This window comes from Aristolochia californica, unplaced genomic scaffold (assembly GCF_029961685.1).
Source record: "Aristolochia californica isolate CCGP_79_NKW_82.1479 unplaced genomic scaffold, dmAriCali1.0.hap1 SCAF_11, whole genome shotgun sequence".
Taxonomy (NCBI): Eukaryota; Viridiplantae; Streptophyta; class Magnoliopsida; order Piperales; family Aristolochiaceae; genus Aristolochia; species Aristolochia californica.
Window position 1 is genome coordinate 31024626 of NW_027181782.1, and position 19083 is coordinate 31043708.

The following is a 19083-nucleotide window of genomic DNA, read 5'->3' on the forward strand; positions in this document are numbered from 1 at the left end:
AATCTGTAATTTAATTTCTTCTATAAATTGTGATTGGAAGCACATTCCTCGCTCTGCCAATCATTTGGCAGGCATTCAGGCTAAGATGGGTATATCACTCCAACACCTTGTTGTGGAGGAAGGTCCTCCTAGCTAGGTTTATTTGTTCTTTTCCCTCACTTTTATAGTATATACACCTCATTTAAAAAAAAAGATAGTAGGCTCGAGATTTTCCGAATCATAAATTTGACTTTCTGTTAGACTCATGGTATAATTTACCGATCATTGTGTTCATTTCACAACAAAATGAAGTGGGAAAGAGGGAGAGTTGTCATATTGTAGAAGTTACTCATACTATACTACTTCATATGCATCTCCCTGATGCAGTACTTACTGCACAATTTCTTATAAACTAGATACCTTCATCTATTCTTGGAGGAAAAATTCTTTTCCAAATACTGAAATCGAAGGCTGACCTGTTTTCTCTTTGCCCTCATGTTTTTGGATGTGGGTATTTTCTACACGTTTTTGGTACCTCTGTAGATAACTTGTCTCCTCAAGTTGATAATGTGTTTTTTTTTTTTGTTATTGTCCTTCCACTAGAAAAACGTCTGTATTTGCTGATGTACCATTTTTTGAAGATGTTCCATCTCTTGTTGATACAGGTATGGTAGCTCCTAGTCTGTGGAGGATGTTCCTTACCGCATGCCCAACATTGTAGCGCCAAAACCACTAAAGGTTTATCAACGATGGAAGCTTCTCAAGACATCAACCAAAGTTTTTTCTCCTCTTGTGCCTGACTCTTTGTTTGCAGCTCCTAGGGTAAATGATTTAGATCTTCCCTTTTTCTTTTGAACGTACTAAGATCTTCCCATTGCTCTTCAATGAGGTGTTCGTGTGCAAAGCAAACATCCTCTTTCTCATTTAGTGTCATTTGATTCTCTTTTTGGTAAATTCAAAAAGTTTGAAATGTCCTTACCCTCCTGTACCATTCCTTCGTCATTGCAGGATGACTTTGTTTCTCTTCAATAGAAGCAAGCTATGGATATCGAGATTGAGGCTTTACATGATTGAGATACATGGTTACTATGTGAACCACCTATCAATGCTGCAATTGTGTGTTGTTGTTGAGTATATTTTGTGAAATACAAAGTCGATGATTCTTTTGACAGGTATAAAGCCAGTGTAGTAGCAAAGGGGTATACTCAGACTTATGGAGATGTGTTCGAGACTCTTCTGTTTCTAGATTGACCTCAATCAAAATCTTTGTATCTGTGAATCAAGGATGGTCTTTGTTTCAGTTGGCTATCAAAACTACTTTTTTGTATGGTGATCTCAAAGAAGTGTATATGGAATAACCTCTTGGGTATGTTGCACAAAAGGAGAATGGGAATGTGTGCAGATTAAAAAAGGCAATCTATGGACTCAAACTAAGTCCTAGGGCATTGATTGATAAGTTTAGCCAGATAGTAGTGTCATTTGGGTTCTCTAAAAGTCATTATGATCACTCATTGTTTGTTACAAAAATATTATTTGAAGTTGTTGTGTTAATTGTGTATGAAGATGATATTATTTTTCAAGAAGTCACAAAAATGGAATCAAAGAAGTGAAGGAGAATCTGGCTAAGCACTTTCAAATCAAAGATCTGGTTCCACTCAAGTACTTCCTTGGAATAGAAGTTGCTTAGAGTAAGGTAGTGGTGGGAACACCAATGTGCTACCAGCAACATGAGTCTACACTTGGAGACATCGGACCCCACCAAGACCCACCACCCCCATATTTTTGTAATTTATTTATTGTTATTTTTTTATTCTCTTGATTTTACAAGATTAATCAGTTAGTGATTTATCTCTGTTTTTGAATTTCGAATTTCAGTTTTGTTTCTTTATTAAGGGATTGTAATCGGATTAGAGGGACAAATTATTGATGAATTGAAATTATCCTTTGTTCTCTCCTTCCCTATCTTTCTCTTCTCCTTCTCTACTCTTCTCTTTCTTCTTCTTCTTCTTCTTCTTCTTCTTCTTCTCAATTCCCTTTTCTTTCTCTGATTTATTTCTATTCTTCCCCAATTTCACCATCAACACCATTAAAATCACGTCGTCCCGCATCAAATTGGTATTAGAGCGAAAGTTACTAGCTAAAGACCCATCGACAAAGACATCCAGAGCTGAAATCACTCGGACATTTCACCGAAGCTCTCATCTAGAGCTGAAATCAATTCGGAAGTTTCACTGAAGCTCCACTGCCGCCACATGCCGAAGCGACAATGCTGAACACAACAAAAAAAAAGAGGGAAAATTTTTGATGCATCGCCTAATTGTCAGAACCCGCCGTTGCTGCTCTGTCGAAGATGCTGCCAATAACCAATCGAAGTCGCTGTGCTACCGACGACGCTCGCTGCCACTGATTGCAGTTCTATTCCCTTTCCAATCGTCACCAAAGCATCACCATTGTAACAGAAGAGATTCGCCAGAGCGAGTGTCAACCGCCTTCACCAGAATCGAGCTGTCAGAGTCGCCAACCGTAGTTCCTCCTTCTCCCACCCTGTTGCAGGGCCTCTACTTTACTGAGCTTCGATTAACCAGATTTCTGGTTAATCGAAGCCCTAAAAAAGAGCCAGACGCCAAGCTACCGACGATGCTCGCTGCTACTGATTGCAGTTCTATTCCCTTTCCAATCGTCACCAAAGCATCGCCAATGTAACAGAAGAGATTTGCTGGAGCGAGTGTCAACCGCCTTCACCAGAATCGAGCTGCCGAAGTCGCCAACCGTAGTTCCTCCTCCCACCCTGTTGCAGGGCCTCTGCTTTACTGAGCTTCGATTAATCAGAAATCTGGTTAATTGAAGCCCTAAAAAAGAGCCAGACACACATGTGCTTGTGACTTAAGTGGCCCACACGTGTGAGATAGAAGTTGAAAAAAGAAGAAGGCATCTACACTTGTTCGCTCTAGCTTCGGTTCCAGCCCCAGCTCGTCATCTACATTGCGTACGTTGCTACGGTCCAGCCCAACTAGCCTCTTAGGTTACGTCGTTCTACTCCTCTCTGCTATTCCACAATTTGTCTTAGATTGCATTAATATTTATTTTTGTTCCGGTTGTTAGTAGTACCGACATTAATTAGACCTTGAAATTTGTACCTTGAAATCCATGCCAAAAAAGGAGAGAGAACCATGTTTATTTTTGTGCCTATTTCTCCTGTGTGCTCTCAACTCTCTTTGTTAATTTTGAAGGCCAGATGATGCGATTTACGTCACTGCTTTTAGTTTCATTCTTTCCTTTATCTCAGTGGCCCACACACTCTTGTTTTGCATCTTTGTTGATCTGAATTATGACTTAGTCATAAAAAGAACCATAAGCAAGACATTTAACAAGCATAGAGTTTGTTTTGGGCTTACTTGCGGGAACTTAGTAGTACATGCATTTACGTAGTGGTCGCATCATGTCGGGAAATGCATCATCCTCCGTCATTGACACCAAAGATGATACCCTCAAACAAATTTTGGACCAACTTAGCACTATTAATGATAGGCTCACAACTCTAGAAATTCGGTCAGCCAAAGGGAAAAACCTTGTAGAATCTTTGACTCCTAGGGATTACGATACCAACGAGGAGGATTTTCCTCATGTTCGTCCTCACATTTTCCCTCCCTCTAGGAATCATACCTACCCCCAACATCATAAAGGCCTCAAAGACAAAATTTTGAAACACATAAGAATTGAGGCCTCTGCATTTCTAGTGGTACGACCTATCTGATGATAGAAAAGTCAGGTTCACGAAAATGAAATTGACAGGCACCGCTCAACTTTTCTAGGAAAATGTTGAGAGGGATACCGCGAGAAGACGTGAGCCTCCTATTACTCACTGGGAGGAAATGAAACTCAAGCTCCAAACAAAATACCTTCCTCCTTCCTATAGAAGCACCCTTCTAGATCAGCGGCACAATCTTATGCAAGGGAATAAATCAGTTGTAGTATACATTGCTCAATTTGATGAGTTCCGAATGCGGTGTTCTGTTATGGAAGACGAGGTCATCACTTTAAGCAGGTTCCTAAGGACCTAAATGATGACCTTAGACGAGAGATGATGCTTCGGGGAGTCACCACCATGGAGGATGCTTATGCATTTGAACATAATTACGAGTTAGCCTCCAAATTTCAACCCACGTGAGGGTCAGACATCAGTACAATCCCTTTTAGGTCTTCCACCACTAGTCCTCAAGTCTCAGAAAAATCAATTTTAGGAACACCCCCTCAGAGATTGAGTCGCAATCTAGATACCCCTCCATCAGGGGCTGGAAAATAGTTGTCAAAATTCAATTCGAGGATTCAATGTCGTAAGTGTCAAGGATTTGGGCACATTGTATCCAATTGTAGCACTCAATCACTTCTTGTCGAGGATCAGGAATACCCACAGGAAAACGTGGAGTATGAATCTAATCCCGCCAATTTTGATTTCCTAGATGAGACATGTGAGGAAAACATAACCTCCGTGAATTGTGTCAAGCCCGATCGCACTCCCGTTAACAGGCTACATGTTGTCTGATGTGCATTGACTCAGCCCAAGGAATCTAACAACTTCCGTCGGACTACTATCTTTCACACTTACATCAAGTATAGAGATAAAGGCTGCAAGGTCATCATGGATAGCGGCAGTTGCATCAATGCCGTTTCATCTCGCACTGTTGCCTACCTCGGTCTAAAGATAGTCCCGCATCCCAAACCCTATCGAGTTTTGTGGATTGATGATACCTCCATTTCAGTCGAGGGTAGGTGTCTCGTTCCTATTCAATTCCTCTACTACAAGGAAGACATTTGGTGTGATGTAATTACTATGGATGTGGGTTTTTTGGACAGGCCTTGGTTGTATGATCGAGATGTTACTATTTATGGGTGCTCAAATATTTCCTCCTTGTTTAACAGAAAGACCATCCACCTGAAACCAATGCCCCCAAAACTTGTTACGCTGGGTAAAGCATAATCAAGCTCCCAAAAGAAAACCTTGCATTTCATCAGTCCCAAAGATTTGGAACATGAAATACTGCATGTGGCTATAGTGATATCCCGCGAGGTACCTATAGAATCCTCTGGCGACCCCTAGCCTGAAGTTGAGTCCATCTTGCAAGAATTCCAAGATGTCTTTCTCGAGGAGCTTCCAGATACATTGCCACCTACGTGTGACATCTAGCACGCCATAGATTTGGCAAATAAATGAATCTTGCTAAACATGAAGAATTACAAGGGCAAGTGAATGAGCTCCTCTGAAAGGAATTCATCAGGGAGAGTTTAAGTCCTTGCGTAGTACCAAGCCTATTCACACCAAAGAAGGATGGCACTTGGTGAATGTGTGTGGACAATAGGGCCATCAACAACATCACCGTGAAGTATCGGTTTCTGATTCCCTTGTTGGATTATATGATAGATATGTTGATGGGTGTCACTATATTTTCAAAGATCGACCTTAGAAGTGGTTACCGCTAGCTTCGAGTATGCCCAAGGGACAAATGGAATATAGGCTTTAAGACAAAAAATGGGCTGTATGAATGGATGTTTATGCCATTTGGATTGTCGAATGCATCTAGCACTTTTATGCGCATGATGATACAAGTGCTTCGGCCATTTCTTGGCAAGTTCTTGGTGGTCTATTTTGATGACATTCTCATTTATAGCCAAACCAAAGACCAACACCTTGACCACCTCCGCCTAGTTTACCACATGCTCTGGAAGGAAAAACTTTATGCCAATCTTCGGAAATGTTCCTTCCTGACTAATCATGTCGTTTTTTTGGGCTTTGTCACAACTCCTGCTGGTCTCATTGTAAATCCCTTTAAACTAAAAACAATTGTTGAGTGGCCAAAACCTTCTACCATTCACGAGATTCATAGTTTTTATGGTTTAGCCACTTGTTATCGACGATTTATCAGGGAATTCAGTTCCATCATGGCGCCCATCATAGATTGCATGAAGAAAGGAGAGTTCTTGTGGCCAAAAGCTACCTCTCACAATTTCCAAGAAATTAAGAAACGTATTATAGAGGCACTTGTTATGAGATGACCTGATTTTTCAAAAGTTTCGAAGTTGAATGTGATGCATCAGGTATTGGAATAGGTGGAGTACTGAGTCAAGAGGGTCATCCGATCGCATATTTTAGTGAAAAATTTAACGATGCCAAACAAAAGTACTTTGACCTATGATAAAAAAATTATATGCGATTGTACAAGCTTTACAATATTGGTGTCACTATCTCCTTTCGCATGAATTTGTCTTGTACTTTGTTCACGAGGCCCTTCGATATCTCAATTCACAAAAGAAACTTAATTCTAGGCATGGACAATGGGTCACGTCCCTACAAGCATACTCTTTTGTCTTGAAGCACCAATCCAGGAGTGAGAATTAAGTGGCAGATGCCCTAAGTCGCCGGATTAGCTTATTGTCTGCTATGAGTGTGCAAGTTACCGGTTTTGAGAACATCAAAGATGACTACGCTTCCTGTCCTGACTTTAGTGAGGTGTACACTGAATTGCGAGAGGGACAGCAGTGCATCATTGATGACTTCCACCTCCAGGATGACATTTTATTTCGAGCAGATAAGTTATGCATTTCCCATACATCATTGCGAGACTTTTTGGTTTGGTAACTCCATAAGGGAGGACTCGGGGGACATTTTGGGCGAAATAAAACAATTGAGGAGGTGGAGAGCCGATTTTACTAGCCGAGTTTAAAAAGGGACGTCGCGAAACTTGTGGGACAGTGTAGGACACGTCAATTGGGTGAACGTAAGAAATAAAACGCTAAGTTATATACGCCCCTACCAATCCCTGCATTCCCTTGGCAAGACCTAAGCATTGATTTTGTCTTAGGTCTACCACACCTTTTGGAAAAATGACTCCATTTGTTGTGGTAGATCATTTTTCCAAGCTGACTTATTTTATTTATTGTGCTAAAATTTCCGATGCATCCAGAGTCACTGGACTATTCTTTGATAAGATCATCAAGCTATACGGTCTTCCTCAGACCATAGTTTCTAACAGGGATGTCCGCTTCATGAGCTACTTTTGGAAAATTTTGTGGCACGTAGTAGTAGTAGGTACACAATTGAAATTTTCTACTGCCTACCATCCATAGACTGATGGTCAAACTGAAGTCGTTAACTGCAGTTTAGGGAACCTACTTCGATGCCTTGTTGGTGACCATCATCGGACAAGGAACTTAAGTCTTCCACCTGCAAAATTTGCATACAACAATTCGGTGAATAGGTCAATAGGTATGAGCCCGTTTCAAGTTGTCCATGGGTATCAACTTAGGAAACCTCTAGATCTCATACCAATGTATCCATATACTAGGGTTTCTGAGTCCGCCGTTTCATTTGCATGTCGAGTCCAAGAATTGCATGCTGAAATTAATAAATGTATTCACGTAAGTAATGGTCAAGCAAAATGTATGTTGATATGCAAAAAAAAATGCTAAAGAAGGATGACTATGTCATGGTTCAGATTCGACCCAAGCGGCTACCTTCGGGGCAAGCTCAAAAGTTGCAAGCCCATAGTGCAAGACCATTTAAGGTGCTGAAAAAGTGGGAACTAATGCTTATGTTGTTGATTGGCACCTGAATTTGGCATTAACTCCACTTTTAACATCAAGGATTTGATCACATACCTCCATCCATTCTTGATGATCCATTTAGTCTAACCTCTTCCGACTCTACCACTTCATCCGATACAACACCCATTCCCACCACTACAACCCCCCCTTTGACTCAATTCTTTCTTTCTTAACCGCCAGGACAATAAGATCATATTGATGTTATTTTAGATGAACAAGTGGTTTTTACTAGAAACGGTGTAGGTCAACGTTTCCTAGTACGTTGGGCGAGGCGTCTAGATTCAGACAACACTTGAATTTCTTATGGATCCGGATTTGTTCGAGTATTATCAGAGCCTCCGGGAGCTACACTCGACTGGGTCGAGATTCACCTACCCCGGAAAGTTGGTGGGGACACCAGTGTGCCACCAATCACACGAGTCTACACTCGGAGACGTCAGGTCCCACCATGACCCCCCACCCTCATATTTTTGTAATTTTTTTATATTTTTTATATTTTTAATTCTCCTAACTTACGAGATTTATCAGTTAGTGATTTATCTCTTTTGTTGAATTTCGAATTTCAGTTTTGTTTCTTTATTAAGGGATTGTAATCGGATTAGAAGGACAAATTATTGATGAATTGAAATTATCCTTCGTTTTCCCCATCCTGATCTTTCTCTTCTCCCTCTCTACTCTTCTCTTTCTTCTTCTCAATTCCCTTCTCTTTCTCTGATTTCCCTCTATTCTTCCCCAATTTTACCATCAACACCATTAAAATCACACCGTCCTGCATCAGGTAGGAGTTGTCTTAACCCAAAGGAAGTATGTTACTAATACGCTAAGTTTGCCATAAGCTAAACTTGTAGAGACACTTGTTAAGGAATAGTCCCACATGGATTAGTGAGTACAAAGATCTTGAGTTTATTAGTTCGGAAAAGAGGTTTCCTAAGTTGGCTAGTCATTTTTTTGTTTTTTGTTTTTTTTTTTTTTATGGAATAGATAAAAACTTCATTGACTTGATGTAATCTGAGTACATGAACCCCTATTTATAATAGAGGAAAGTAGTAGTCCAATTACAATTAAACTACCCTTGTCCCAATTACACCCAAACTCTAACACATCCCAAAATGACCACCCAACTTAACATGGTATCAGAGCATGTACTCATATGTGGGCCTACACCTAAACCATCCACTTGTAGAGCCACAAAAGAGGGCCTACACCTAAAACTATCCACTTTTAGAGCCACAAAAGAGAGCCTACACCTAAACTATCCACTTATAGTGTTGCAAAAGAGGGCCTACACCTAAACTATTCACTTGTAGAGCCACAAAAGAGGGTATACACCTAAAATTATCCACTTTTAGAACCACAAAAGAAGGCATACACCTAAATTATCCTCTTGTAGAGTAAAAAAAGAGGGCTTACACGTGAGGGGGAGTGTTAATGAATAGTCTCACATGGATTAGTGAGTACAGAGATCTTGATTTTATTAGTTGGGAAAAGAGGTTTGTCATTTTGGGATGGGCCTTGGATCCAACTTCACAACACTAATGGAGGTTGGTAATGGTCTTCATGATGAGAGCAGTGATGAACTTAAAGATAAAAGAATGTATCGGAGGTTGGTTGGGAAGTTGATTTAGGCTACAGTCATATGTCCCGATATATCATATGTTGTAAGCATGGTGAGTGAGCTCATGGATTGTCCACGTAGAAGCTAGTCAGAGAATCTTGAAGTACTTAAAAGGATCGCCTTAGAAAGGATTATTTTTTTAGCCACAGTGTCATTTACAGATAGATGCTTTTTTAGATGCAAATTATGCAGAGTCCAAGCTGGATAAAAAATCTACTACTCTATATTGTGTATATGTGGGTGGAAATTTAATTAGATGAAAGAGTAAAAAGGAACATGTAGTGACCTGCTCAAGTGCCGAAGTAGATTATAGAATAATGACTCACACTATAAGCGAGATAATGTGGGACAAATATGTTTTCTTGTAGTTGAACTTATAGGTCACGAAACCCATGACCATGTATTGTGATAACCTTGCAGCTATTTCAATTGCAAGCAATCTAAAGTTCCACGAGCGAACTAAACATATAGAGGATGACTGCCACTTTGTTCGAAATGCTATGATGAGGAAGGAAGTTGTTACTCCCTATGTTTGATCAAGTGATTAACTTGGTGACATGTTTACTAAATCCTTGGTTAAGTGTGAGCTTGAGATATTTTGTTACTAGTTGGGGCATATAGACATTATATTCTCTAGCTTGAGAGGGAGTGTTATGTATTTTGTATGCATCTTTAGGAGTGTGAGCAAGATTGGGTGATTGTTAGAAGTCTATGGTCCGGATTACATGTTATTCTGATATGTAATTAATGAGATATGGAATTTTGAGTCATAAGGGGTATTAATGTAACTGGACTCAAAGTCACTTGAGTGAGAAATAAATAGAAGAGGGGATCAATCCTTTCCCCCTTCAAGCGCTGGAGAACACTCTTTTAGCCTCTCTTTCTTTCTCTATTTTTCTTCCTTTTTCTCTCTTTTTATCGTACAAGCTTATACTTTTGCACATATCAATTGTCATTCTTTGCAGGCTGTGTCAGCCTATTTTTTTTTTTTTTTGAAAAAAAATGATTTATAATAAGAAGAAAGCAGTTGAAGAACTTGAAGGCAAGTAATGTTTATATATCTGTTAAATTAGTTGGCTATAGGTCTTTCAGCATTAAGAGTTGGTATCTAAGCTAATGGCTGCCCAGCTGTGAAAATGTTCTGCCAAGAGAACACTGTTCTTTCCTGAATCCCTTTTTTGGAATGCTGTTCCTATAAGACAGTATTAAATATATCTCATAATAGTGTTCATTCTGATGTAAATGAGAGTTTGAACAGCTTGTAGGAACAGGATCTTGGTTAAATTGCGAAAAAAAAGTAATCTTCAAATAAGTAAGGCACAGAGATATCTTGGTATAATCTAAGTTTAAAAAAAGGGGGATTCGCAACACACTTACTTCAGAATGTGATGCTCTTCTTTCTTTTGCTACCTTTGTTGGATAATTTTCCTATGTTGACTTCTCATGATCAGGCATGTTTGGCACTATAATTGTCTAAAGAAAATTCTTTGACCAAGATGTGCCTATGAGCTCTTGGTTTGACTATTGCTTGTTTTTCCTATTTTACTATGCTTTTTTCCTTCAGATACACCCACCCGTCCACACCTTCTCAACTGATCAGGCATGTTTTGCATTATAATGATCTTAAGAGAATTCTAAAAAGAAGAGAATTCTTTCACCAAGATGTATACTACATAATTGCTTTTTTCTAATGGCCTCCAAATTAAATGAACTGTTTCTCTGTGCTGTCTTTTCATGAAGGTCATTTTCATATTCTTCTGCCGAGTATGGAGTTATTGAAATATAGAAAAAGCTCATTTTTAAACTTGAACTTTTAGGCATGGTAAACAAACAGTTCCAGGACTTCTGGCAGATGGCTGGAATGCTATGACGCGGTATTACTTAAACAACTTCTGTGACGGAACAAAACAGGTTTGTATGTATTCATTCATTCAGCTGTCTATGATTCTGACCTTCAGAATATTGTGTCTACTATATTGAGGTTGGTGATATGAATCCTTCCTTTCTGTTTTGCTCAGTACCAAGCAACCTACTTAACTGGGTTTAGGACTAGCAGTTTGACATCTATTTGAGTTGCTTATGTGCATTACTATGAGTGTGCCATGTCTACTTGCATATTCAGTAGTTAACTATAAGCACCATTTAGGAAACGAGTTAATACAATTTATCCTTTTTTTCTTGTAGTTGGGCTATCAGGTTTGTTGAGTTTTTGAGTTTAAGTCCAGTTCCATCCAAAAATGACAGCCACTTAGGAGTCATGTTCTTCAATCTTGTAACCTATTAAATTATCTTCTCATTTTTCAATGTGAGACTTTTCCCCACTCAAAACGCCCCCTCACATCCAGGCATACACCACTCAACAAGGAGTAGGGGGGTGACATGTTTTGCTTAAGTTAGGGAAATCTGATTTTGGGGAAATAGTTACTGGTACTGTATGCACATATATATTCTTTTCTACCTTGACTTTGGGCTTCTCCGATTTGAGAATGCTACTACACGTCAGTATTTCTTTCCTTTTTCTCTCCTCATTGTGTGATTTATTGTGTGATCAATTTATCATGCCCGTTATATGCATTTTTTTATTTTCTACTGACTCTATCTGAGAAAGAGATTTGCAAAATGTTTTGTAGTTTCTTTTCTAATTTATAGTTTTGATTTTATTGATAAACTTCTTTAACTATGTTTTTGGTTTTGCATGAAAAGGATGCAATTGATCTCCTTCATGGGCATTATATAGTTTCTCTCAGCCGAGACATGAATACACCATCCCCATCAAGAGTTGAAGCTCTAGCTGTGAGTACATGCACCATTAAGCACTATAAACAGATTGAATTTTTTTGTACTCTTGCAGTTATTTCTTGTAACGTTATCCAAGTCCTACCGTTTGATAGGCTAAACTGACAAAGAAAGATTCTTATTCTTTTCCAGTCATTACGACTTGCATTGGGCTTGATTCTGGTTGGGTTGATATTTTCAACGATGTCATTGAGGCAAGGTGAGATGATTTCGATCATTAACCAATATTTGGAGATCAATTTATTGCATAGGTTGCCATAATATGCTTTAAGAGTGTCAAGTGAATCTGCACAGACATATAGCCTACTACTGGACTGTTTTAAACTCTAATGATGACTCATATTTTTATCTTGAAAACTTGGTAACCTTTTATTTGCCAAGAAACCAATTTTTTTCAAACGAATTTAGGAGGTTATCTTATTCTGTCTTTTGAAGGCTACTTAAAACAGCTTGATTTATCACTTTTCTTTTTTCCACTATGGAGAAAAATGGTTTTGGTTGCCAAAACTTCTTTTCACTTTTCTCTACCTTTCTACAACCTGAAGTGTTCAGATGCTTTCCGTCTTCCAGTTTTAACTCTTATGCATGTGTTTTAGCTCATGTAAAGCAGGCATTCTTAAGTGCAAATGGCAGATTGTGTTCTACAATGGCTCCAAATCTATGGTTATGGACAAGTCTTGTTGTTGAATGTAATTGAACTTAGTTGAGCGAGCAGTCATATGATTTTCTGATATGAATGATTGATGACAATTACTACAAGGCACTTGCATTTCTCTCTTTCATCATTTACTCAGAAACATTTAGCAAGACTAGAAGAAAAACATAATGCTCAGAGCTGTAAATCTGCTCTTCATGATTGTTCTGGAGCTTCTTTTTTTTTTTAGTAGATTCAGCTAGGGTTTTGCTCTGACCATGAAGATAATCTTTTGCAGTTCCAAACAACCTTCGTCATCTGTTGTTTTCACTTCTGTGGGCGGGAATGAGTATAGCAATCGCAGCTTACGTAAGAGGCAATGGCCGGTTGTTCTGCAACCGTCCTCGACTCAACAAGCGCCAATATTGATGGTGAATTACATCGAAGAATCCCATTTTTCAGATGTTCAATCTTGTAGCTGATTCTTGACTTATTTTATATTTTTTTGTTTTTATTACCAGCTTGCTAATTCAAAATTGATGTACCATTTCCATTCTTTGCACTCAGGGATATTGCTTCCCAATGGTCCCAAAATAATGAAAAGATTCTGTACCATAAATGTGTTTTTAGAGGCTTTCTTTCAGTATCGTCCCTTCTCTCGTTGCGTCTTGGTTGTCTGTGAGAATGGAACAGGATGAGAGCACTCAGACAAATGGTGAGCGTCTTGCATTGGGTTTCTGTAAGACTTCTCTTTATCAAAACGTCCAAATTGGGATGTTTTGGAACCACTGGGAAAGTCTTGGGAGTATCACGGTTAAGACTCGTGTTTAAGGGTCTGACCTACCTTGATTTCGTAGGACCAATTTGTGCTATGAATCCGGGTCGGAAAGTCGGAGGGTAAGTCTAAATTTCTCACTGTCTCAATGAGTAATAAGCAAAATAAGGTTGCACGGTAATATTTCTTATCTAAGGCTGAGATATAAGGCAAAATGATTGTCATAAACTTCATTGAATTTTTCATATGCTCAACCTAAAATGAAATATTGTATCCTCTATAAGAAATATATTGCTTTAGAATGAAAAAATAATATAGTAGAACTTGGGTCATAGTACTATTTTTTCCAATTATAAAAAAATAATGATTAGTACATGAATAGGGTAAAAATGAGCATCAGTGTTCAATTCATTATCCCATAACTAGGCAAACAGTTCTTATCATTCGAAGTAGGGGTAGCATCGAACCGAACCGCTTCATGAATAGCTTGAGCTCTTGGCACCGGCTCGGTTTGGTTTGAATAAACCCGATCTCGAATCAAATTCGAGATCAGGTTTTGGGTTCGTTTAAGTAAATGAGTTGAACTCAAATGAGCGGCGGTTTGGCTCGCAAGCCAACTCGTCTACTTAAACAAGTGGGAGTCTGGAGGGCTATTCATTCGGGGAGTTTGGTGTCTTCGGCTTTGACATATCCAGAGTAGAGGAGGTGTTTCAAGTTTTGACAGAAGGATAGGGCAGCCAGGCCATGAACTCCTCTTTGGCCACAAACTCCTACCATACATCTTCCAGCGTCTACAATTTTTTTGTCGCTCTAGCATATTTGGGTGTTACTGACGGAAGTCACAAGTAGGGGGTGGCTTCGAACCCAGCCGGCTCGAGCTCGGCTCAGTTCGATTCGGTATACCTAGATCTCGAACTGAGTTCAAAATCCGGGACCAGGGGAGTGGGTGGGGGGGAATTCTTCCTCCCCTCGTCACCGCCGAGCCCCTCCCATCCACTGTTGTCACCACCTCTGTCGTTGTCGACATCTGCTAGCTGGCCGTCGGTTCGAATTTTTCCTCCCCTCGCCTTCGCCTCTGTTTCCGTCGTCGCCGCTTCCGTCATCCTCGACAACAGGTCCTTGCCGGCGTCGTAACCCCCTTCCCTGGCTGACAACCCCTTCCCCCCCCGTTGGCGGAGATGATTTCGCACGTGCGAGATCATAAAGTGAAATTTTTTTTTTTTCTTAAATTCTCCTTCCTCATAGCTCTTGAAGAAATTGAAAATACATTTTAGTAGAAATAAGTTTCTAGGGACTATTAGTGTCTCATGTTTTTTGTAAACATTTTTCTAATTGAAAATTCTTATTAAAAAAATCATATAATTTTCTAAGTAAGATTTTCCTTCCAAGATGGGCTAGAAAACTGTATAAAAATTTTTTGAATAAGTATTTAGCAGTTAATGTTGTAATACTTTTAGCATGAGGCAATTTTCATTGCAATTTTGTGTTTGACATTTTATTTGATTAAAAATTTATCGATAAGTATAGTAATATATTAGATTGATTATTAATTTTTATTTATTTCCCTAGAAGAGGCAATAAGAGGTCCATTTAACTTTCCTAACAAAAATTTAAAACTTTTCTTGTAATTTTCTAATAAGTCACTAATAGTAATAAAATTTTATTTAAAGGTTTTTTTGGAAATATCTATCATAGGAAAAACATTTCTAGTTTTTCCTCGAATATAAATTTTCAACCAGGGGCACTAAGGAGGCCATAGTAAATTTATGGCCAGATTCAAAATTTACAAAAAAAACTAGACAACATTTGGAGTAAAAAAGATTAATATTGGTGTGTTTTAATCCATTATTGAAATTCAATCCTGAACCTCCACTATCATTCTTTTTTTAAAATGTATGCATAATTTAATATATAATTTATTTGACATATATTTTATAAAAAGTATTAAATGTAGGTTAAGCTCGAGCTTGAACTCGAACTCGGTTAAAATTATTAGGCTCGAGTTCGATTACAATTTTAGGTTCGAGGTAGGGTCGGCTCGAGCTCGAGTTTGAAATATTTAAATCAAGTTCGGCTTGAACAAGGTTCAGACTCAGTTGGATTCGATGCCACCCTTATGCCCAATTTTAAGTAGAGGTCATTCCCAATTTTATGTAAAATGTATGCATAATTTTATATACAATTTATTTGACATGTATTTTTTGAAAAGTTTTAAATGTATGTTGGAACACGAACTCGAGATATATATATTTTTAAAAGTTTTAAATGAATGTTAAAGCTCGAGCTCAGCTCAAACTCGGTTAAAATTATTAGGCTCGAGCTCGATAACAATTTTAGGTTCAAGCCTAGGCTCGGCTCGAACATAGGCAGGTTCGAGCTCGGCTCGGCTCTATGTCACCCCTAGTCACAAATTTAATTTCCTTCAACATTATTCTCTACCCAAATACGAATTGCAAATTTTTTTAAATTTAGGTGTTTGCAATTTCGTCTAGCATCTGCAATTTCTTCACTGCTCTAGCCGATATGAGTGTCGCCGACTTAGAAGTATTGCCAACGGAAGTTACGGAACCGAATGGTTTAAACCTTACCCATTTTATCTCTGATCACTGTGAGTTATCTTCTCTTTCTGATTCCTCTCTTTGATTTCAAAGAGCTTGAAGTGATAAATTAAACAAAGAGAGTTTAAAGAGAAGCACAATTTTCTCTTCCCCGGTCTCGGATCTTCTATAACTTTGTCTTCTTTTCCTTCCTTCACTTGGCTTGTCAAAAATCCTCTCGAGATACCTTATCAATCATCGTGACGGTTCAGTTCAGACGCTTTCTTTGGCTTATGATCCTCATCGAAATTGATTTTGTTCTCTTACTATTAAAGTTCATTTTATCGAGTTTCTCTTCTGTGGAATAATTTTTTTAGTCAGTCTTATGTTTTGTGGTATGATTCCTTGTTAAGTCATTGAATCTCCGGTTTTTACTTCTCTTCAGGTAAGATTGTTTGAAGTTTTTTACTTTATTATACTTTTGAATTTCTTTTAATTTTTGTGTTTTCCTAATTTGGGTGCTTGTGAGAAATCTCTCTTCATAGAGGTGAGTATGGCACAAATTCTACTACACAGAACTCTTCATGTCACGATATTGGAGGTCAGTCAGCTTGAACATGCCATGGTGGTGTACCCAAGTTCTCTTGGAAGGTATAGTGGGTTAACAAGGAATGAGCAAATTCAAGTGACCTTTGATTACCACTGGTGTGTGTCTCCTAGTTTATTCTACAACTACCTCGCTAATTATAAGATGATATGATTATTTGCTATAATTTGGGGAGAAATTAGTTTTTCCAATCTGTTTAGTCTTGTTTTGCAACTATTTGATAAAGGTTTTGGTTTCTATGCAGGAAGGATTTAACTCGTTTGACTAAGTATAAACAAATTTTATGCGGTACAAATTTGCAAATATACGAGAATGGTTAGACAAATTGGTTATGGTGCTCACGTATAATTTTATATAGAGGTTATGCACAATTTTAAGTAAAATTGATGCATAATTTTATGAACAATTTATTTGATATGTATTTTTACAAAGTTTTAAATGTAGATAGGAGTTCGAGCTCGATCTCAAAATCAGTTAAAATTCTTGGGCTCGAGCACGATTCTAATTTTAGGCTCGAGCTCGAGTTCAAAGTATTCAGATCAAACCTAGCTCAAACATATGCAGGTTCGAGTTTGGCTCGACTGATGTTCCCCCTAATCGGAAGAATCTCTCTAGACTTAAATATGTCAAAATGGCCACCAAAAATTTTCTACGTCAAGGACACCACTCAGAAGCTCGAGTTCAAGTTTGAAGTATTCAAATCAAGCCCAACTCGAACACATGCAGGTTAGAGTTTAGCTCGACTGGATACCACCCTTAACCGGAAGAATTTGTCTCTAGACCTAATATGTCAAAATGGCAGGTCTCACAAAAGATTTTCTAAGTCAAAGACAGCACTCAGAAGCTCAGCCCACTACTAGGATGCTTCCCATATTCGAGCTTGAGTTCAAAGTATTTAGATCAAAGGTTTGAGTTTAGCTCCGACGGATGCCACCCCAAATTGGAAAATTTTGTGTGTGGACTTAAATATGTCAAAATGGCAGGTCCGAAAAAAGATTTTTTCTACGTCAAGGGCCACCACTCAGAAGCTCGGCACACTACTGATATTTGTGCTAATGTGTCTAACTGTTTATATTAAAAGAAAGTAGAATAAAAGTATACTAAAGATAGGGTAAAGGTCAGACCCACCGCAGGCTCGTGCAGAGAGCAAAAAAATAAAAAAAATAAAAAAATAAAACTCTAGATTTCTCCTCTAAGATTCATTTCTCTTCCCGTCTGTCGAGATTTTTTTTTGTTCCGGATCAACTACCCAGATTATACAAACCTGCAACATGACGACATTTCTCTTTTATTTAATCAGTCTCGGTCGACTCCCGACGGGAAAATATAAAATATTTATTACAAGTTATCTGCTTCATCACCCACAATAATTCAAAACCATTTTTTAATTTGGATTCATCTTCACTGTAATCTTACGTAAAGTAGGAAAACTTCTATAGCCATGTGTCGATCGATCGATCGAACCGACTAGAGATACCATGGATCATCACTTAGGAGAGATTCCTTGACCAAGCCATATCTCATTAGATTAAAGGACAGACTACCTGTATATTTGACTAAATTCATGTCTACCTCTCAACCAACAGCCATGTTTCCTACTTGCCCCACTGGGGCAATTCTGATTGCTTCTCTGCCATCTTTTATCTTTTTATGCTGAAAAAAAAACCATTTAACCAGTGAGAACTATGAAGATCTTTCATTAAAGATGATTTAAAATGATAAGTTACTCTTTTATTTGGATAAATTTTTTAACTAGAATCCTACTTTGGTAATCTGTCCAGAATCCTAATCAAAGGTGTTCAGTTTATAAAAGAAATAAGAAAACTGTTTTAAAAAAAAAAAAATCTAAGAAAAAGTGTCCTGTCCATCTGACGTTTATGAAAAAATACAAGTGCACCACACTGTCACTTCTCTTTCTATAAAATATCTCACTAGTTTCCCTATTATACTAATCATAGGGCATATCTAGATCTTTCATGTTTGCTAGATTGGCTTCCCTCTCAATATTTTTCTCTGGAAAGGATTCTGGAAGACTGGACTGCACTGATATTTTGGTATCATTCAGTATCTGTAGATACCAAAACAATACTTTTCTTTGTTGGCTCCCATGTTGTGGAAGAGAATCCATGAATGATCTGTCATATATTCCCCAGATACTTCCTTAATCCATGGAATCCAGGGAGTTCTAAGAAAACTGTAGAAGACCATAAACTAGATATGCTTAAAAACATATGATTGGTTCCACTGTTTTTCAATAGTTTAATGATGAGAAAATATATGGGACCTTGATATGGTAAATGCCTACAGGATATGATTCTATCAATGCTAGAGATGCATATGATTCAACACAAATAGAAAAAAATCCTTCTCCACATCAGGTTTCAATGATGGAGTGTGTGTGAGCAAATAATTGATCTCATGCAGACTATGAGAAGTAGATTTCAGTTGCTGCAAGTGAGAAAGCTGAAATGGTATTAGGTGCAAGCTTTGGCATCAGAAAGAGAGGTTAGCAGCAATTGCTTGAGGCAGGTGAACAGTCCA

General features: G+C 38.3%; 1 protein-coding gene across 1 annotated transcript in view; it reads left to right on the forward strand.

Moving 5' to 3' along the window:
- The window catches only part of LOC137944760 (phosphoinositide phosphatase SAC6-like), a 50925-nt gene extending 37665 nt beyond the window's left edge, over window positions 1–13260 (forward strand). The window contains exons 18-21 of the mRNA XM_068790500.1: window positions 11011–11104; window positions 11897–11986; window positions 12122–12188; window positions 12922–13260. Of these exons, the coding sequence (XP_068646601.1) occupies window positions 11011–11104; window positions 11897–11986; window positions 12122–12188; window positions 12922–13052 (382 nt within the window). The 3' untranslated portion in view covers window positions 13053–13260. The remainder of the gene's footprint in view (window positions 1–11010; window positions 11105–11896; window positions 11987–12121; window positions 12189–12921) is intronic.
- The last annotated feature ends 5823 nt before the right edge of the window (window positions 13261–19083 follow it).